We start from the raw sequence: 20,697 nt of genomic DNA on the forward strand, positions 1-20,697 counted from the left end.
TTGATTTCTCTAACCTGTTCGAAAAAGGCGGTGAGTTAGTTCTAACCTCAATGATTGAGGGAGTACCATTGGCTTTTTGCTGCCCTTATCCTCCTCCTCAAACTCTTTCTCGATCTTTTTTTCATCCTTATCCTTTGGAGTCACGAGTTTGGGTCTCTGAATTTCCTTTCCGCTCCTTAAGGTCATTACACTTACGTTCTTCGGGTTCAGTTCAGGTTGAGACGGCAACTTTCCGTGAACGTGGGATTCCAAGCGGTTGATTGCTATTGCCATCTGACTCATCAGACTTTGCATTGCTTGCATCTGACCCATTTGATTCCTTATATTTTGTAGGTTAGATTCCGTCTTTTGTTGACTAGCAATTAATTGTTTCATCATTTCTTCCAAAAAGGGGCCTGAGCTTGGAGGAGATGGTGGTTCCCTAGGCTGGTATTACTGTTGATACCCTTGTTGTCTATTCGGTGTGAAATTTGATTGTCTGTTTCCCCCATAGCTGAGGTAAGGGTGATCCCTCAAGGCTGAATTGTACGTGTTTGAATACAGATCATATGGCATTCTTAGAGCGGGCGCATGACTAGCCATGTTTACTTGCTCTGCACTCTCTTCTTGAATCATCGGACACATCTCTGTAGAATTACCCATGGTAGTTCAAATTCCACACACCTTGGCTTGTGGTGCATTTTCTACAGCCAATTGCCTAATAAAGGATGTTAACTCAGTCAACTGCTGTTGGATATAGGATGTCTCTACCTCATTCACTCTGCGTATCGGGACATCCTCCCTCGTACTGAACTGCTGTGAATTCTCAGCCATCCCTTCGATCAACTCCCATCCTTCTCGAGGAGTCTTGTTCCCCAATGCCCCTCTACTTGCAGCGTCAATTATACTCCTCTCTCTGAAAAGTAGCCCCTCGTAAAAATATTGGATGAGCAATTGCTCACTTATTTGGTGTTGAGGACACTTGATGCATAACTTCTTGAATTGCTCCCAGTAATTGTAGAGCAACTCTCCTGGATGCTGTTTGATACCACATATCTCCTTTCTTAGACTTGCAATTCGAGATGTCGGAAAATACTTTTCCAAGAATTTTTTCTTCAGATGCTCCCAAGTGGTGATACTACCTGGAGGTAGGTAGTAAAGCCAGTCTTTTGCTGAGTCTTTGAGAAAGAAAGGAAATACCTTCATTTTTATCTGTTCTTCCGTAACTCCTGGGGGCTTTATACTATTGTAAACAATATCGAACTCTTGCAAGTGCTTATGAGGCACCTCACCTAGCAAATCATGAAAGGATGATAAAAAATGAATTAGGCCAGATTTCAACTCAAATGGGGTGTTATCATTTAAATGTGAAAAAGTAATACATAAGGGCTGCTGATTTAAATTAGGAGCAGCCAACTCCCTTAACGTCTGTGCATTAGCTACAATGACTTCTTCTCGGTCTGGGTCACTCGAAGTATCGCCAAGTGAACTTGTCGATTCAACTCCGGATCAAATCTCAGAGATGCAGCACTAGATTGCTCTTCTCTTAGCTGTTTGGTCTCTTTTCTCATTCTACGTGCAGTCTTCTCTACTTCAGAGTCAAAAATTAATTTGCCTGTACGAAAGGATCGAGGCATAAACTAGAAAAATACCAGAAAATTAAGATAAAAATGAACTTAAAAAGAAACAAATTGACTAACGCCAGTCCTCGGCAACGGCGTCAAAAATTGACAGGTTGTCGATGTCTGTGCAATAATAATAATGAAAATCCTAGTTGCCAACAAAAGCAGTTTCTAGTTAATTCTAGTACTTGAGCAGGTATTCTGGATGTGCAATGGATTACTAGATTCACCCTGACTCCGAAGAGTTTGTTTAATCTGATATACCAGAATTTATTCGCGAAAACTTGTTAATTTGTATACAGGGCAAGTAGGGTCGAATCCACAGGGATTGGGAGTAATTTGTTTCTACTAAAGTTCGAGTTATGGGGGAATTTTATAGAAATTACTAATAAACTATGCTAATCGAATATTGCAATTAAATAAAAATTAAATGGCAGACTGTAAAAACTCAAATAGTATTGGGCAGCTCCAGTCAAGAAGCAACTTCGGAAATGGTTCTTCTAATTGATCATCGATGCAAGAATAATTTCTCATATAAACTGATAAACAAGTTATAATTGTCAAACGAGCGATGACAATCAATTTCTCTGTAATTATCGATAGCTAAGGTACGACCGTTAGCTATTGCCCTAATTGTAAAATAATCCTAGATTCGACCGTAGAATTAAATTTCACAATTGTTTTACGATTAAGAGAAACCCTATTCTAACCCAACAGCACGCTACGAGGGTTGTTTACAAATTAGCCCGTATATTTCTCTGACATAACCCCGATTATACCAGTTGTCACTAATTTAGAATAATCAAACAATTACAGATTTAATTGTTCTAATTGGCTCTAGGTTATTGAATTAATCTAACATCCGGATCCGGGACAATTAAATAATACAACAACCATAAGAAAATAAAGCAGAAAATATATGAATACCAGACAATAATAGGAAAACTAAAATCAGTTAGGTCTCACAATTTAAGTCGAACCAAATCCTCCGTTGTTCCTTGACTAGAAGTATAGACTTAGTTCATCTCCGTTGAGAAAAATCCACGCAAAATTGTAGAAGCAATTGCCGCGTACATCGTCTCTCAATTGAGATGATTCAATTCGATTGAATAAGAATAATGTCAAAAACTACGAAGTCAAAAGATGACTAATTGTTTCTAATTGGTTCTGACATACCAAGGAAAAAGAACCACATGAATGAAACGAAAAAGTCAAGAGCAAAAGCAGTCAAGATAGTATGCTACTTTTCCTATCTAATTCCCTACCAAATCGTCTGTCCCTATACGGCTACTACCAATCAGTAAAAGGAAAAAGGAATCCTACTCTCAATTGACTTCTATCTCCTATTCAACCGAAGCCACAAAAGTAGGAAATTTCCTAATTGGTTCGTTTCCTTCTTTTGCTAAACTACCTTTTTCCATTCAAAACTAATAATCAACTAATGGAATATTTGCAGCCCCATGCTGCACTTCCAATTGGCAATTGGAGTCACGCGCCTGTCCCGCATTTTTTGGACACGTTAAGACCTGACTTGACACGCCTACGCTAATAGCAATTGTATTGGGAAATTTGCACCTTTTTACCACATTTTGTTCCAGCTCCCTGCAATCAATACGAATTTTCAAAAGTGAATAGAATCCGCCAATTAATACGCATTTGGTAAGATGATAGGAGGGAATTAATTATAAAATAAATGACAAAAATGTGTCATATCAACAAATTCACCTAAGTGTATCACTACTTTCATGTGCCTACTTCTTAAGTTCCACTCATTCATTTTCTATCATTGTCAACTATTTTCATAAATTAACAATAACTAAATGGCTTGCTAATGATGATCAAACATTAACAAGTATTAAAACATTCATAAATGTACTAGCAAGTACAAGATATAACAATAATCAACTAAATCTAACCATAATCAAAGCATAAATAACTTCATCTACCTCTAGAACAAGAAGATCTAGTTACACATAGTGTATTTCACAATAAAGCTCATAACTTCTATGAAACCAAACATCTTTCAAGCAAATAAAGACAAAAGAGGGGAAGAGTTGCTCATCAAGTGAAGAAACAAGATCTCCAAACTTCATCAACTTCATAGTTATCCAAATATTTGATTACATCAAGTGTTCTTCAAGTTTCTCCAAAGAAATAAGAAAACTAGACTAAAAACTAAAACTAGAGAGAAAACTTGAAAAGAACTCTCTTTTTTTTTTCTTCTCTCCTTTTTTTTTCCTTCTGTGATTGCCCTTTTTACTTATTCTCCCTGTTTCTTTTACTTTTCCTTCCCAAAAATGCCCCCCTTTGGAATCTCCAATATTCCTTCTTTAAGTGTACAAGATGCTTTGCCAGCTTTCCAGCTGAAATTTATTGTGAGACAAGAGTCAAAATATAAGTGTGAAATGTGTACAAGTTGTTCTACAAATTGCAGAGGAGAGAGGTGAGGTAGATCTGAGCCCTAGGATCTAAGGGGTACCATACTAATCCGAGCTCTGATATGAAGTTCTTCAATTTCTTTCCCTTGTTTTGCAAGGAAGATCCGAGGCCTCTCTCATAGAGATCTGAGCTCGGACCCCTTGCCCTCGGATCTGCTCCTCCAAATTCTCAGGTGAGGTTTCGGATCTAAGATGAATGGGATGGATCTGAACTCAGATCCAGCTCCCTTGTTTCCAACCTCAATTTTCTTCCTTTTTTACGCAACTTTCTCTTCTTGTTTCACTTATGCGCTATCCTCCAAAAAGTACATTGCATCTTCTTCAACTCAAACGAGTGTTTCATGCGCCAATAACTTACAAACACCACACACTTATGCATTAATCCACTCATTTTGCACATTTAGTTCACTAAACAACACTTGAAGAAATTTTCACCTAAAGAAACTTAAAAATGGCTATGAACCTCTAAAAACACGACAAAAACTTACCTGTAATCCTATGAAACACATGTAAAATATTCACTTATCAACAAGCCACAATTTAAAAACACTCATAAAAATATGATTTTTTTTTATACACATATAGGTCTGCCGCTTAACCAAAAAATCCTAACTTTGGCACTAGTTATTGTACAAGGCAATGGTTGGTTCATGGTAGAAAACACTAGAGCGTGTGTAAGAGGTTGACTTTTATTTTGCTTCTACAAATTCTCTTTTACATCTTCAAATAGGAAGAATTTTTATCTAAAGATTCTTCAGAAATTTTCTATGCAGTATTCACAAGAACATTTGGGTTGTGAGCCGTGAGTTTCGAGTTAATAAATGTGATGATCATATTCAATTCACAAAATATTCGAGTTTTGAATCTTATTCGAGTTTAGCTCAAACTCACTTATTGCTTCTCAATTTTCTTAATATAATTATTATAACTATAGAGTTGTAAAACTAATTTAACAGTCACGAAGCTACAACATTAAAACTAAACATGAACAAGTAATAGGTCTTAAAAAATACATAAATCAACAATTTTTCAACAATATTTATATCTAATTCGTTCAAAACACATAAAAAAATGTTAATAAACTATGCGGTCATAAGCCAATACATCTTCAAAGGTTGGAACTTCTTCGTAACTTTGTGATTTGAATCCAAACATGTCTGATAATTTGTGTTTCTAGATAAAAAAAAAAATCAACTAATATTATGCCAACACAAAAATTTACTCAACCAATAAAAAAAGTTAAAATGTCTATTATGCATTACCAATATTGGCTCTCAAGAAAACTAGTAGAAGAGTCTTCAAATGTATTTTTGTGTTTTGTAATTTCTATATATTTAGTATTTGTAATAATATATTTGGATATATAATTATATATAATATCAAAATATAAATATTATATCTATATAGATATCATTATATATATAGGTAATTTAAGAGTTGGGCCTATATTGGATTTAAACCTAACGAGGTCCAAACTCAGCTCATATTTAATTCAAGTCTAATTTTTAGGCTCAATCTCAAACCAGCTCACTAAAAGGTCGGGCTCATTGGGTTCTTTCTCAAGCCGAATGAGCCGAGTTCGAGCTGATCTGACCCCATTGACAGTCTTAAGAACAGTCTCCTATGAGAAAATGTGAATTTTGATACCAACCAAGTGCAACAAATTCTTATTCATTTTGCCTCTATTAAAATTTACAGCATTTGGCGAATTGGGATACACAATGATAATCTATATGCATTAAACGAAAAGCTAAAACTAAGATCATGAAAAAAAAAAACTACATGTGTTTCATGAAATTTAAAATGTAACAGATTTAAAGCCAATGGGGTTCTATCTTTCTTGAAACTTAACAAACATAGATGCAAGTAACAAAAAGGTTTCAAGACAAGGTTGACATCTAACAAATAGATTGGAAAAATTGGGTTTAATTACAAATACCCCCCTATAGGTTCATCTATTGCAACATAACCTCCTTAACATTTCAAAATGTCCAATTCACCCTCTTATAGTTTCATATAAAGTGGAAATTTGATGGAAAATAGCCTATGTAACGTCGTTATTTAAAATACCAGTAGTGTCTTTGCTTAAACACTAAATCAAACGATAATTTAATCATCTTAATCATGCAGAGATTATGTGAATAAATGCAAAAATCACATAAAGTAAAGTGGATATTTATGCAAACTATAGGAGGGTTAAGTAGATATTATGATTTTATCATGCACACTTTTGAAATCCGTCTCATATAATCGCCATAATTGATTGTGTATTCCATCCATTTTTCACTCCACATAAAATCACAGAGGAGTTATATGAGTATTTTAAGACATTAAAGAGATCATCTAGCATTATGCAAAATCACGGGGGGTTATATGTAATTTACCCAAAACATTAGCATACCAGAGAATTGATGTGCCATTTTATTGTTCAAATTTGTGGGGATGGATCGATCTTTGCACTGTAAAGTTTAGTGATGAAGTCATTCCACACCTGGCTAAACATCGTGATTTAATCAGTGCAATGGAGCACGCATGCAATAACGGCTGAAAATTTTCATAAGATGTTATAGAACCCTCATGTTCCCCAACAGTTGACATAACCCCTGCATTTCTGAGCACTTCACTCGTGCAACATGTGAAGCTTTAATTGAAAATGGCAACAACTAGCATATTTGGCTTCAAAGATGGAGATTGGAGAATCAAAAGGTGATTGTATTAATAATTTACCATAAATATTTTGAGATCTGCATACTGATTGTATCTTTTGAGATCTGACAACTGTGAGACAGACCTCGGACAAATGCAAAACTTACTCAGCTATTACAACTAGACAAATTGAGGATGAGATTCCTTTTGTTTTCTTTACTACCTATATATACAAGTGGAGAGGAATTTGGTTTTCAACATCTCCAAAGGCTTCTAAGACTTGACAATTAACATTCAATTGTTACATTTTGCTCAAGTACAAAAATGGCAGCTCCGAAATTCTCTAGCCACACTCGTTCAATTAGTTTGCCTTCTTCTTCTCATCCTCTTCTTGTGAATGCTGAGGAGCACCTGCAAAGGTTGAAGTCATCAGAAGCTGCATCCTCACCTTCACATTCATTGGCATGCCAAAGATTGGCTGCCCTCAAGAACTTGTACGAGTGTCTGGATGATGTGCTTCAGCTGCCTTTGAGCCAACAAGCTCTCTCAAATGACCAAGAGGTCTTGGATGGATCTCTCATCCTGTTGGACATTTGTGGGGCAGTCAGAGACATCTATTCACAGGTGAATGAAAGTGTCCAGGAACTCGAGTCATCTCTACGGAGGAAAAGAAATGGAGATCTGGCAGATGAAGTTAGCTCATATATGATCTCCAAAAAGCAGTTGAATAAAATGATCAGCAAATGCTATAAAGAGTTGAAGAAAGCAGAAAAGAACTGCAACTTGACATTAGTAAACAAAGATTCTGAAAAGGTCCCTTTGGTTGACCTTATCAAAGAAGTTCGAGAAACAACTCTAACAGTGCTGGAGTCCACTTTATCTTTCCTTTCTCCATCAAAGGCTGGATCTTTGGTCTCGAAGTTATTAAGCAAGAATGCATCATCTAAAGGACACTCCAATATTGCAGCAATGGAACAAATAGAAATGGAGCTGCATCTGTTAAACAAAAACAATTCGAACGTAGATGTAGTAAAAGGTCTCGAGCCCTTGGAATCTAGCATTCAAGAATTAGCAGAGATGCTTGAAATTGTCTTCAGGCTGTTGCTGAAAACTAGAGTTTCCCTTCTCAATATTCTTAACCACTAGTTTAGGCCACAGTCAGCATGGTTTCAACAACTGGATGCTATGCAGTTCAATTTTGTATACATTCATCATACATGTACAAATTTATACATACATAAAAACATAAGAAATGATTATCTACATTGATCTCTTATCATCCTTCCCTTGCCATTGATCATGGATGATGGTGCTATCATCTATGTTTATTCATGATTAGAGATACTCTCAAGGTCGTTTTAAAAAGATTGATGCAATGATAAATTTAACATTCCTCAAAGAAATGCATTCCTTCAAAATTAAATGAAATAGCCATTTTCCGAAATTTAACAAAATGAATTAAAATGCAACAAAATAACCAACTCTGTTAGATTTATATTCTTTAAATTTTAATACTCTACATTTTACTTCTACGAAAGGATTATGGTAAAACAACCAGTAGTTGGAGTAGTTGGCCACCAAGAGAATTTTAAATCTTTACTTAGGTGTAGATCAACGAATCCAATTCCTTTATCTACATTCTAAAAATAATTCCGGTTTTCCTGGAGATTTCATTAGTGCGTGCATGGGCACCTGTTTGAACCCGTGGTGATTCAGTCTTCTCCGAAGTCTCTTTGGATAGAGTAGGAGTAGATCTAGAATAGATTCTGTGTTAAAAAAAAAAGGATTATGGTAAAACATTTAATATTTTGTTTGAAATGATATTTTCTCTTATTAAAATTATAAAATGAATGAAAATGATGGGACAAGCAATAATCATGATTGTTCGACTTAATGCTTGCAGGCTAAAAATTAGAAATGACATAAAGGTTCCCCATTAATAAGTTGTTCTTCCTACAGCTTTTCTTTACCAAATTATTTTAAAAAATTTCTTAATTCTCTGGTCATAACTCATATGCGTGCAGCAAGTGTGGATTTGTGAAGAATAATTTGTTGCCAAATGGCAGATGGTGGTGACTTCAATAGGCAAATTCAGGTCATTATCATCAGTACAAATTACCATTGATCAACAATTAATGGCTAAGCATCATGATTTAATCAGACTAATTGAAAAATCCCACGAGCGGATCAAGATTCCCTATGTTCCCCAGCTATGAACATAACCCGCTAAAAATTCTGATTTCCTGAATAATTAGGTAGCATCATGTGATGCTTTTCATCAGAATTGGCACCCAAACAGGTACTCAAAATGGTGGTTGAATGAATACTTCATCTGCAAATTGATATCACTACTCGATGAGGACGAGCTTCCTATTGTTTTCACTAAGAGTTATATATGCAAATGGAGAAGAATTTGGTTTTTCAACCGCTTCAAAGGCTTGTTTGTGCAAGAAAAAGATGGCGACCTTTGTCTCCAGCCAGATTGCTCGTTCCATTAGCTTGCCTTCTTCTTCCAATATGAAAAAAAAATAAAAAAAAAATAAGAGTTGTTGTATTGATACATAATTATTGCATATTTTGGTTTATCAATAAATAAACTGCTTCTTACTATATATTTAAGTATACTCTTATTTAGTTAAAATAAGCTAGTGGTAAAAAAGAATTTGTTAATATAGAAACTTGATTTAAAACTTTTTACTTTGAGTGCACACATGTCATGAATTCAACTTTTGCACACATGTCATGAATCCAACGCTGATAGTGTATACACCGTCAGTATAAATAAGAATTTGAGGTGTCAGAAACAAAATCAATTAACATACAAGCCACAATTTTGAAATGCTCATATAAATATGAATTTTTTTATACACATATGGGTATACCGCTTAACAAAAAAATCCGGACTCTGGCACTGTTATTGTACAAGGCAATGGTTGGTTCATAGAAGAGACCACTAAGGCATGTGTAAGAGGCTGCCTCTTCTTTCTTTTTTTTCCTACAAATTGTCTTTTACTTCCTTAAATAGGAAGAATTTTTATCTAAAGATCCTTCAGAATTTTCTATGCAGTATTCATGAGAACGTTATAGATATTTGAAAATTTTACACCAACAACAAAGACTAAACACAAAATTAGACAAAGCACATGTAGAGCCTAAAAGTTACAAGTGCTGACTTAAAAGTGATTATTGCTATGATCCATTATGACTTTGAAAACATTTTCACTTTAAAATTAGTCTCTACATATAATTTTTTTAGCAAGGTCAGGTTTAAAAATCCTCAGGAAAAAGATATACACAATAACATGTTACTATTGGCTCTACTTTCTTTCTTTTTTTTTTTTTTTGATTGGGCAAATGGCAGCCATTAATCGTTATTATTATTATGATTATTATTAGAGAGAGGCTAAATCCACAATCCCATGTACTAATCCACATCCTATACAGTTATTAGACACTTATGCCCTTAGTTTTTATATATTAATTCAAAATTATTTACAGTATTTGATTATCTTTCTACATAATGAAGAGAGAGAATAGTAACATCTTTTCTATTAAAAAAAATTCACACTTGAATATTTATTTAAATCTTATATAGAAATTCCTTTTTTGGCTTCTCTCGTTCCAAAATTTATGTTCCTCTAAAGTTATTTTAAGTATTTTTTCTTCCCTCTTATGACCTGCTACCTTTTTTATATTAAACTTTCTTCCGAAGTTACATGTAATCAAATGATAAATACTACTACTAGCATAAAGTCAATATGATTGCATATTTCACCTTGGAACTTGCCTGATTTTAATTTTATGGAATTGAAATGTGTGAACATTTCTATTTACATGCGTATTAGTAATTGAAAATTTTGGATTGCTAAATTGAATTATAATTTAGTAAATATTCTTAAACCCTTGTAAAATGTTTGAAAATATTTCCTTTTACCGTATAGCCATTTCATCTCTTTTTTTTTTATACAAATATATGTTTCTTAAAACTACGAGATTATGCGTCAAATAAACTTAAAATCTAAGGGTATAAGTTTCTAATAAGTGTAAAAGGTGTGGATTTAGTATGGAGAAGTGTGGATTTAGGCCCTCCCGCATTATTATTTTGGTTGAAACTATGCACGCCCCTACCATTTTTTTTTTTTTTTTGGGACCTAGCCCTCCCTTAGCCATTGGAGCTTTTATTACCTTAACATATTTGTTGTTTATCCTTTTTGTCGTGTTGATTGTTTTTTCCAAATTCTATTTCAGATGTATATTAAATTAGAATAAATATTTTGGACATGAATATTAACCAATGTAAACATAACTTTCCAGTTCAATAATAATCTTGCAAAAGTAGAAACAAAGAAAAGAAAAATCTTGGTACCCAAAGATAACAGAGGCCGATTATATTCCACGTGTAAGACCATTAATCACCCACGTGGCCCAACAAATCACAAACTAAAAAAAATCCCAAAAGTTCGTTTGGCTCCTCTTCTCCCTCCACAGTCCACTCCCCCCATTTCTCAGCTAAACTCCTCTTCATTTCACAAATACAGAGGGAAAAACAGGAAGGCAACCTCTAGTATATTCAAGCAACAATGGCAGCAGCCATTGATCTTGCAAAGCTAGGCCTGAGATTCCAAAACGAACCCTTTATTGTGAAGCCAAATCCCGCATCAAAAAGCACCATTTTGACTCGGGCTGCTCATAATTTGTTGTCGAGTCAGAGTTTTGGTAGGCAAAACCGTGCTCCAAGAAGATTGTGTACAATGTGCTCGATGATTGACCAACAAGAGAAGGAACAGGTTGTTGAGGAGGCTTCAGATTCTGGGTTTACTAAAGAAGAGAGTTCTTTGATTGATGCTCTCATTGGTGTCCAGGGCCGGGGTCGCTCTGCTTCTCCTAAGCAGCTGCAAGTATGCTAACACTTTTCACCTTTCCTTCCTGATTATAATTTGCACTGTTTGCCTTTTTTTTTTTTCTTTTTTATGTTCTTGGACTGAATATTAATGCGTATGGTAGCGTACAATAGTATTAAGTAGGAAAAAAATTAGTAGTATCAAATTTGAAGCACAGTTTGATGTTGGCATGAACTTTTGTTTTGGGAATAGATGTTTATTAAGTTATACCTTTACTTTTCTTGTTAATTGATTCTAGGTGGTTAGGTCTTCAGTTGAAATTGAGACTTTCTCAATTATTTAAGGTTCTACGGAGTGCTGAAAGGTGTCACATGTCTCTCTACTAACTGCCTTACATTGAGTAGTCTGTGGAATGCAATAGATTAAGAATTTATTTTTCACAAAATTATCGACTATCAAATGATTGAAAGTTTGTATAAGTTTTCTTCTCTGTAACTTCTAGCTTTTACTGCTATTTGGTATCATTAATGTTATAAGAAAATGTGCAGGATGTTGAACGAGCTGTGCAAGTGCTAGAAGGTATAGTAGGAGTGCCTGAACCAGTAAGTATTATCGTTGAGAATTCTTACTTGAATTTTTTTTATCCCATCAATTTGAAAGCTAAAGCTGAAAGAGAAAATTACTGCCTTCTTCATTTTTCTCCTTGAAGAAATCATGCAATATGATGTATTAAGAAAACAATTATTTAATAATACGTTTATGTTCACATTGTTAACCTGAATCCCTATGCGTTAAAAAGCATAAATATTAATCGATTATATGTTTATTGGTTATAATGTTTAAGAGCAGCTGTATTTCTTCATATCTCAGACAAGCTCAAGCTTGATAGAAGGCCGCTGGCAGTTGATGTTCACAACAAGACCAGGCACAGCATCTGCAATTCAGGTTAGTTGACAAGTGTTTGGATTTGAAATAGCTGGCTAATACATTTTAGGTTATCAAAATGTTTTCAAGATGAAGCAATCGTTTAGGCTATTTAGTGGAGGAAATGCCATAAAGAATGAGAGAGTGACGTTATTGCATCTTATGAAGGGGTAATCAGATCTTCGTGTGTGTTCAAACTGCACTGCTTCAAGAAATACGTCTTTCGTAAGTCTGACAATTGAGAAAATATATGGTGACTTCTCTAGTTTCAGCTCTTTATCCTTGAGAAGATGTAAAATGTCATCTCATGAATATTAGTACATTGACCTCTTTATTGGCCTTATTACAAAGAACTTGGATACCTGATTTGTTAATAGAACGTGATGGATTTGAGAATTCAAAGCATATACATGTGTGTCTTAAAATCTCCATAACCACAGAAGGAGTACTCAAATGGAACCATTCGTTTATAGTTCAGCATATCCAGGTCAAGAAATATCAGAGACAGAGGAGGAAATTTGTTCTATAACTTCCGTGAATTTGTTAAAAGATATGAATTGTTTTTTATCATTCTCTTAAAGAAAGAAATCTATATTATGCTTTCAGTTCTATCATCATTATGACACTTTGCTGTCTATATGGTAGACCATGCATTTTCTGCTTCTTGTTTCCAAAATGGTAAAAAGGAAGAAGGTGTTATAATGTTGCTGTAGGCCTAAGAAAATAGAGCAACACTTGATAGAGGCCTCAGCGAAGAATCAAAAGCATACAGATCTTGAAATGTAATATGAACAGGAATGAGTTGAAATGATCTCGGACCCCTTGTACTTTCCAAATAACAGTATTCAAGGAGGAATTTAAGAAAATTATTAAGCTTTTTGTACCATGATATGTGCAAAAGAGTTAACTCATGTGACACAAAGTTTCATTTAATATTATATGCTACTTATCTGGATTTCAGCCTCTAACATGTTTAAATCTTTTCCAGAGAACATTTGTTGGAGTTGATTCATTCACTGTATTTCAAGAGGTATACCTTCGTACAAATGACCCACGTGTGTCCAACATTGTCAAGTTTTCTGATGCTGTGGGTGAGCTAAAAGTAGAGGTATGACTTCAGTTTCTCTAATTTTCTGTACAAAGCATTTGTATTGAAGGCAGATCAGAGAAATATCAAATTTCATTTCACTCTGTGGACTCAGAATCATCGATGGTGCTTGCAAGATCACATCTTTTATGCTAATAAAGTTTGGTCATTTTTCCACAAAAATCAGAACTTATTTCATATGCAACCGTTAAAGAGGGAAAGTTCTTTCACTTCTTGGGCTGTAGCTTGTATGACTTGCTCAATTGATTAGACAGCTGATCCATGAAAGTATATTGAAGGTAGGTTCTGCACTTTGTTTTTAAAAATTTGCCATGTGAAATGCAGAATTACTACTCTCAGTTATAGAAATGATTCCACTAAACAATGTTAAAGAGTCCTTTTCTAAGGAATTTAAACCATGATAGTGATGTCAAAGAACCACCTTTTGGTTCAATGTTAAAGTGACAAATATGAGGATGGTGTGGGTTAGAAACTAAAAACGCACCAAGAGTCATGCATATTGCAATATTTTTTTTCCTTCCATGCATTTGAATAGCACACAAAATGCAGAAAAACATTCTTTCAAGCTAAATATGAGAACATCTAAACAGTCTGCGGAAGTAGATTACAAACGTACTTGAAGCTTTCTGTACTATAATCCTTAATAACAAAAATATATTTTCCCAACCAACAATGCTAGCCTTTGAAGGTTACTCCAGATAATGTTTCATATTTTTCTCTGCATTAGAGGATTTATTTTACAACTCGTTGGATTTTTGCGCACATTCTCAGCTACCTTTGCTACCTTAAGGATTAACGAGGAAAATATGGGACCTTGGTTAAGTGCTTTAGATTTGTTAGGGGCTACATCCTTAACATCGCATCTCTGTGGGTTAATGAGTATCTTGGTTTTGCTTGAGGAACATCAGTAGTTAAACCCATACTGTAAGATGACGTGCATCACCTCTTTATGAGCTTGAATCTTCATAGATGCTTGCCTTGCTTCTGCTTCAGTTGATTCTGAACTTATTTTGTCAACAAGAAGTTCATGTCTGAAGAAAAATATGTTATGATAGTATTGGGGCTGAATTATCTCAGCATCAATGACATCAATATTCTGTATTGCCAATTCTTTACATTTTGAGTTCTTTTTTAGCCCAAAAAAATTGCTATTATGTGAAATTTTCTCTGGCTAGCAGTGCTTATGAAGATAACTTCAAGAATTCTGAGTAGCAGAGAAAGTTACAAAAGAAAGTTTGCAAACTCGGAATGTAGAAAACAACCTCATAGATGCTCTTTTGTGGCCCATCATTTTGCACATTATGAACATTTCTAGGAACATTTTGGCAAATCTAGCAGGAGAGAAATTAAGATACAGGAGGTGATTAATAGATCAGTGTGGCAATACCCATTTGAGTTTGATGGGTCAACAGTGCCCATTTTTGTCAGTGAAAAAGATCAGACTTTGAAGATAGAAGAGAATGCTTCTTATTCTTGGTCAAAAATTGTTAAGATGGATAGTTCTTTATTTTGTGCTTAATTTAAGTTTAGGGTCTAAGTTTAGCTAGGCTAGCCTGACCCACACTCATCACTGTGGTGCTTTACCCAATAACAGATAGTCTACCTGCTGGTGGACCTAAATTTGAAGATCTTAATTCTTTCACAACCCCAACACCCATACACATAAAAGAACTTCTGGATATGTAACTTTTTTACTTAATCCTTTAGCAGTAAAAGGAAAATTGAATAAAATCTCATAGAAAGAACAATTTTCAAGCCTAGGGATGCTAAATAAAGACCAAGCAGGTCTTAGATTACGTGTCTGCTTTGCTTTTTCAGGCAACAGCAACACTTAAAGATGGAAAGCGAATCCTTTTCCAATTTGACAGAGCTGCATTTTCTTTCAAATTTCTGCCCTTCAAGGTTCCATATCCAGTTCCATTTAGACTTCTAGGAGATGAGGCAAAGGGTTGGTTAGATACTACATACTTGTCTCAATCTGGAAACATTCGTATCTCAAGAGGAAACAAGGTGATCATTTTCACAGCTCTTCATGACCGTTTTGTCGGGACGTATCAGTTATACCAGTTCCAAATCTTATTTTAATCAAACAGAAAATTTTGCCAAAATCTCCTCTTGTCATTCGTCTCCTAAGGACTAAGGACAACCAGCTTCAATGCTGTAGTGCAGGGAACCACATTTGTGCTGCAAAAGGAAACTGATTCAAGGCAAAAGTTGCTGTCTGTCATAGCCACAGGATTAAATGTGAAAGAGGTACTCATTCTCATTTTCTTTTCCTCTCCTTTGGATCTCAAGCAGACTTTCATAACATAAATATTCACAAAAATTTTTTATAGCATTGCAGCTTATTTTTCCTAAAGTTTCCAATGTCTTAACTCTTACAGGCGATTGAAGAGTTCATCTCCTTAAATCAAAAAGTAGCAGAAACCGAACTCGAACTCCTTGAAGGGGAATGGAAAATGATATGGAGTTCTCAGGTAGTTTCTGGACAAGCAACAAACTCATTATTATTATTATTGTTGTTGTTGTTGTTATTATTATTATTGGAGAAAACTAGAAACTAAGAATCACCTATCTTGCTGGCCACTTAGTCACGGAAATAGGACCATGGATGGCATGATTCCAGGTTGCCATCTAGGGATGCTTGTAGCATTTGGACAAGCTCTTGTATTCTTCTTAGAATGTAGAGTAATGCATTTGTGATGCTTTAGTTGTTGGTGAGTTGCTGCCATTTCATAATTGGAGCTATACATGTGGACTACTTATTCTTGGCATTATCAGCTTAAAAATATTCTCTGCATCTTAGCAGATAAAATCTGGTTTTCTGTTCTATTGGAATGTGTGTTGACCTCCTTATGGTTCTTTCCCTGCATGGTCATTGTTTTTCATTCAAAACTTGCTGACTTGATATTCTCCTGCTCAGATTGAACTTTCTAGTGCAATTTTTTTTATGTATGAATTGTCACCTTTTAGTCAAAGCCATTTCTGGTTGGTGTAATTTGTAGAAGCTACTTTATCTTTAAATGACATATCTTCCAACCCTTATCAGAAGTTAGACACCAAGATTTGGCTCTTTTGACATATAAAAGGGCAACTATAATTTTCAACTTTTTTCTGCATTGCATAACACAAAGCAATGCCAGTGCTGTTCTAGTTTTCTGGATTTACAGCTGAAATTGTTATTCCATTAATTGAAGGTTGAAACAGACAGTTGGATTGAGAATGCTGCTAATGGTCTCATGGGCAACCAGGTGCACACAAGTATTGCAATTTCTACAATTTTCAGTTCCATTGCTTGCCAATGTATCTCTCCTTTTGTCATGCTGAAGTAACTTTTGCTCATAGGGTTCTTCATTTTGGATGTACAGATTGTCAGACCAAATGGAAACTTGAAATTTCTAGTTGACATATTTCTTGGCTTCAAATTCTCTATGACAGGAACATTTGTGTAAGTTTTCTGTGCACTACGGATCTTATTAGTAAACTTTTCCAGCTTATTTTTAAGGTTGTAAAATGCTGAAGCAGATGTTTTCTGTTCAAATTCTTCTTATATAACTAGTGGATGCAATAGGCACATTGTTGCATGGTTTGTCTGAGATGACTTTTTAACTATATGAGTTAAAGTACACATATTAAATGTGCCATATTCGATAACAACATAGAAAAGATGACTTACAAAATTTATAAACTCTTCTGTTTGTTTGTATCACCATTGATATCTAAGTTGAGTCTAGGAGCCGTGAGCTTTCTTGGTTGTAATCTAGCTGGCTTATTCAGTAGATATGCAATAATAAATAGAGACCGAGGGATAATAAAAGATGCCCTTCCTTAGACGTAATTAGAAATGGTAGGTGTGGTACAATAAGATTGTCTCTTCAGTATCTCGTGTCACGTTTTCAGCTAGTGATTCCTTAGATGGGCTCACCAGATCACAACCTAATATTATGTTTAGGACCCATCAAGAAAATTGTCCATTAAAGAATTATCATCCCCTTTATACAGAATGCGCTAGGATAAAAAAAAATTTCTGATGAGATAAGTTTGACTTTGTCTATGCGAGTTTTCATGAAAACAAAATGATGGATAGAGTCAGAGTCAAGAAACAAGAAGGGACGGGGAAATGGAATACAAGGAGGAAATAATAGGGTAACTCAATGTGAATCTTTCATAAAATTTGACTGAAAGTTATGAATATTTGATCCTATATAATGGTATTATAGATATCTAACATATAATTGATGAAAAAGTGAGCAAATTAACTACAAAACTTTCTCCTGAAATACTAAAGAATAATAATTGGATGTTGAAATTTGTACCAAAGTGTGGCATCTTATTGCAATTCTAGGCTTCTGAAAAATCTAATCAATTTTATGTTCATATTTATATGTTGAACTGATGTCTTAACAATGTTTCCTAGTATTGCAAAGTTGACAATGTGATCTAGTGCATTATTAGCATGCATTACCATTAGAGATTCTAGCAAGTCATTTTCCTGCCAAGTGCTTTCAGCTCTTTGACTTATAGTTTGGCCCCAGACTACTTCTGTCGGGCTTAAGCTTGAGAAGAAAAATATTAAAAGAATTGATCAAATCAAGCTTAATCCCAGAAGTAGCAAGTTTTCCTGCTGAAGCTAAACTGAATACTTGCAATGTAATTATACTGTTAATTTATGCCAGTAAACCTGATCATATAGCATCTTGTTGCTGTTAAATTGTAACCTTATCATATAACATCCTGTCTTACAAGTCAAGCTCGAGCCTGTAGGTTGTCTTCAATGAACTCAGTTATACTTGGTGCATGAAGTTGGCAAGTCGAATTTGTTGTATGAAATAGCCACGGTACTTCGTGCATCCTCCATGGATCTTAAAGTTGAATCCCCTCCTCTCAAGTTCTGCACATGTTATGGTGCTGAACAAGCTCTGAGCTAATAGGGAAGTCTTGGTCAAGACGTAGAGAAGATTTTGTAGAACGAAGGAATGATGTCAATTTGAAGAAATATGAGTTGCACACTCTTTATAGAGGTTAAGCTATTATAATTATCTCAAATGAAAGTGATGAATATCGTCCTCTTAATCTGTTCAAAGTTCACGTCCAAGGTAGATGTCAATGTTCAAAGAGATGTTGAACTTAGTAACAAAGAGCATAAGGAATATGTGCAACATAAAAGATTCATCGAGTCTTGCTATCTTATTGTCTCCCTAGGCAACATTTACTTTGGGCCATTGCTAGCATGTCCTTAAAGCTTGAGGAGAATGCACCAGACCAGTAATTGGAAAAATTTACAAATATACTGGAGTTATATACAGAATCATGCTCTTCAGCTGCTCTGGAAAAATTTACTCTGGCCTGTTGACTACAAATTTCTTGACATTTCTCTTGAGGTTTATATACAGAATCATGCGCTTCAGCTGCACTAGTCTTTCCTTCTGGAGTTATCAAACAGTATATTCTCTCACATGTTGCTAACTTGCAGGAAATCTGGTACCAACACATATGATGTGACAATGGATGATGGAGCAATCGTGATTGGCCCATATGGACTCCCAATGGAAATGGAAACCAAGACCACCCTGGAAATAATGTGAGAAATTTGTTTTAATTAATGCTTTGGATCTGCAAATGAATAGATTAAACATACTGGAGAAATGATGAAGTTCATGGTAAGTAAACGTCTTTCTTTTTTTGCCTCATTTCAGATATACTGATGACAAGATCAGAATATCCCGAGGCTACAACAGAATCCTTTTTGTTCATGTACGCATAGATGGGTCCGAACAGAAATGATATGTCATCTGAGTGAAAGAAGTTGCTTGATTCAATCTCAGAGAGGTAAAACAGTGGTGGAATTAGTTTAACAAGATGTTCAGCAGATTTGGAAGATATATTTCTGGCTGAGTGGTAATTCGATCATGAAAATTTAAAGCATGTTAAGTGAAAAAGATGGCCAAATAGTATTCAAAACTATAATTGCTAGCATCATTTCAAATGAGACGTTCTAAGCTTCCATCAACCTATGCAGAATGGTCTTAAAGCATGCTAGGTAATACAAAAAGAAAAAGAATGCTTGTACAAAGTTCTGAATGGAGCAATAGACTTCACAGATTAAGCAAGAGATAAGTGATCCGAGACAACATTCAGCAACAATTGCATCAAATGGAGAATTTGGCACAAATATAGTATGTGGTGAAATTTTATAGTGATTGTTAAGAAGCTTTAAAAGAAGAATGTTAGCGAGTTTAAACTAATTATTATGAGGTTTTATTTGAGTTATGTTTTGAAATCAATTCCACCTTCTAATTTAAAATTTTTAAAAGAAATAGATCAGATCTGCATAAACTTTGGCTAGTTTGGGAGATAAGATTTGAGCAGAAAAGAAAAGAAGGGAAGAGAAAGGTAGATGTTTCCAATGTTTGGGAGATTTAGTGAAATAGAAAAGAAAAGAAGCAACTGATTTGGAAGGAGAAAAACAGCACCTACAGTTAAAAAACTTTTCCATCCCAAATCAGGCAGAAAGCAAAGGAAATCCGCGGAGAGCCTACAAAAAATATTAAAATTGCCCATTCTATTCTTGAAAAGGTATTGAATGAAATTTTTATTGATCAATATGTCCAAAATCATTTCCTTTCTTTCATAAACTCTCAAACAACATTAAAATCTCTTCTCTTCTTTTCTTATCCTTTCTTTTCTCTCATAATTTAACCTTTCTCTTCTCTTCTTTTCTATCCTCAACTCCCAAACTAGCTATTAGTGTAAGGCCAATGACCAAAGAACTTTCCTTCTAGTTCTCCCCGTAACTAAGTACCTATTTCATCCTTGTACATTCTCAATTTAAAAAAAAAAAAGAAAAGGGATCTAATTTTAGCAATCATAACCGACAGCACTCAATAGCAGACGTATAAGGTGAACCAAATTTTGAAAAGAAGAAAATGAACATCTGAATTGGATTTTTACTCCAGTCCCAAAGTGTTTCTTCATTTGTCTCACTACCTAGTTTTTAGAATGACGCTTTTGGTGGTCCAAGTACAAAGAGTTCATTCAGATATTAACGCTATGATGAATCATGGCATCAACTTTTCATTGAAAAACTGGAACATATAAGAAAAGGTGGGCTATTCTTATGATTTTTTCACAGCAAATAT

The 20,697-nt window shown here is 34.7% G+C and overlaps 2 protein-coding genes and 1 non-coding gene across 7 annotated transcripts; all 3 read left to right on the forward strand.

The window, feature by feature from the left end:
- The first annotated feature begins 943 nt into the window (after positions 1–943).
- Positions 944–1,050, forward strand: LOC113719283 (small nucleolar RNA R71). The gene has a single exon (XR_003454812.1). It is a non-coding gene; the product is annotated as a small nucleolar RNA R71 (small nucleolar RNA).
- Positions 1,051–7,009: 5,959 nt separating this feature from the next.
- On the forward strand, positions 7,010–7,831 carry LOC113690341 (uncharacterized). The gene has a single exon (XM_027208194.1). It carries the CDS (start codon positions 7,010–7,012, stop codon positions 7,829–7,831), a length of 822 nt encoding a protein of 273 aa, XP_027063995.1.
- A 3,324-nt stretch (positions 7,832–11,155) lies between these two features.
- Positions 11,156–19,497, forward strand: LOC113698862 (probable plastid-lipid-associated protein 12, chloroplastic). Of its 5 annotated transcripts, none has more exons than XM_027218815.2 (11): positions 11,158–11,583; positions 12,075–12,128; positions 12,397–12,471; positions 13,439–13,558; positions 15,377–15,568; positions 15,728–15,811; positions 15,943–16,035; positions 16,756–16,819; positions 16,904–17,006; positions 19,032–19,139; positions 19,255–19,497. In XM_027218815.2, the coding sequence occupies exons 1-11, from the start codon at positions 11,266–11,268 to the stop codon at positions 19,340–19,342; spliced, it is 1,299 nt and encodes a 432-aa protein (XP_027074616.1). In that variant the 5' UTR covers positions 11,158–11,265; the 3' UTR covers positions 19,343–19,497. The 5 variants fall into 5 exon arrangements, 4 of the variants coding, with proteins under 4 accessions (XP_027074629.1, XP_071908721.1, XP_027074616.1 ...); XM_027218823.2 differs by having other exon boundaries at positions 11,159–11,583; positions 16,756–16,809; positions 16,927–17,006; XR_003450321.2 differs by lacking the exon at positions 19,255–19,497 and having other exon boundaries at positions 11,156–11,583; positions 16,756–16,809; positions 19,032–19,111.
- The last annotated feature ends 1,200 nt before the right edge of the window (positions 19,498–20,697 follow it).

The sequence above is a fragment of the Coffea arabica genome, chromosome 1e (genome assembly GCF_036785885.1).
Source record: "Coffea arabica cultivar ET-39 chromosome 1e, Coffea Arabica ET-39 HiFi, whole genome shotgun sequence".
Taxonomy (NCBI): Eukaryota; Viridiplantae; Streptophyta; class Magnoliopsida; order Gentianales; family Rubiaceae; genus Coffea; species Coffea arabica.

Bases quoted from the DNA above. Each gene is read 5' to 3' on its own strand.
- LOC113690341 (XM_027208194.1), top strand. From the start codon at position 7,010: ATGGCAGCTCCGAAATTCTCTAGCCACACTCGTTCAATTAGTTTGCCT.
- LOC113698862 (XM_027218815.2), top strand. From the start codon at position 11,266: ATGGCAGCAGCCATTGATCTTGCAAAGCTAGGCCTGAGATTCCAAAAC. The intron at 12,129-12,396 runs GTAAGTATTATC...TTCATATCTCAG, and splicing joins TAGTAGGAGTGCCTGAACCA to ACAAGCTCAAGCTTGATAGA. The intron at 16,036-16,755 runs GTAGTTTCTGGA...CATTAATTGAAG, and splicing joins AAATGATATGGAGTTCTCAG to GTTGAAACAGACAGTTGGAT.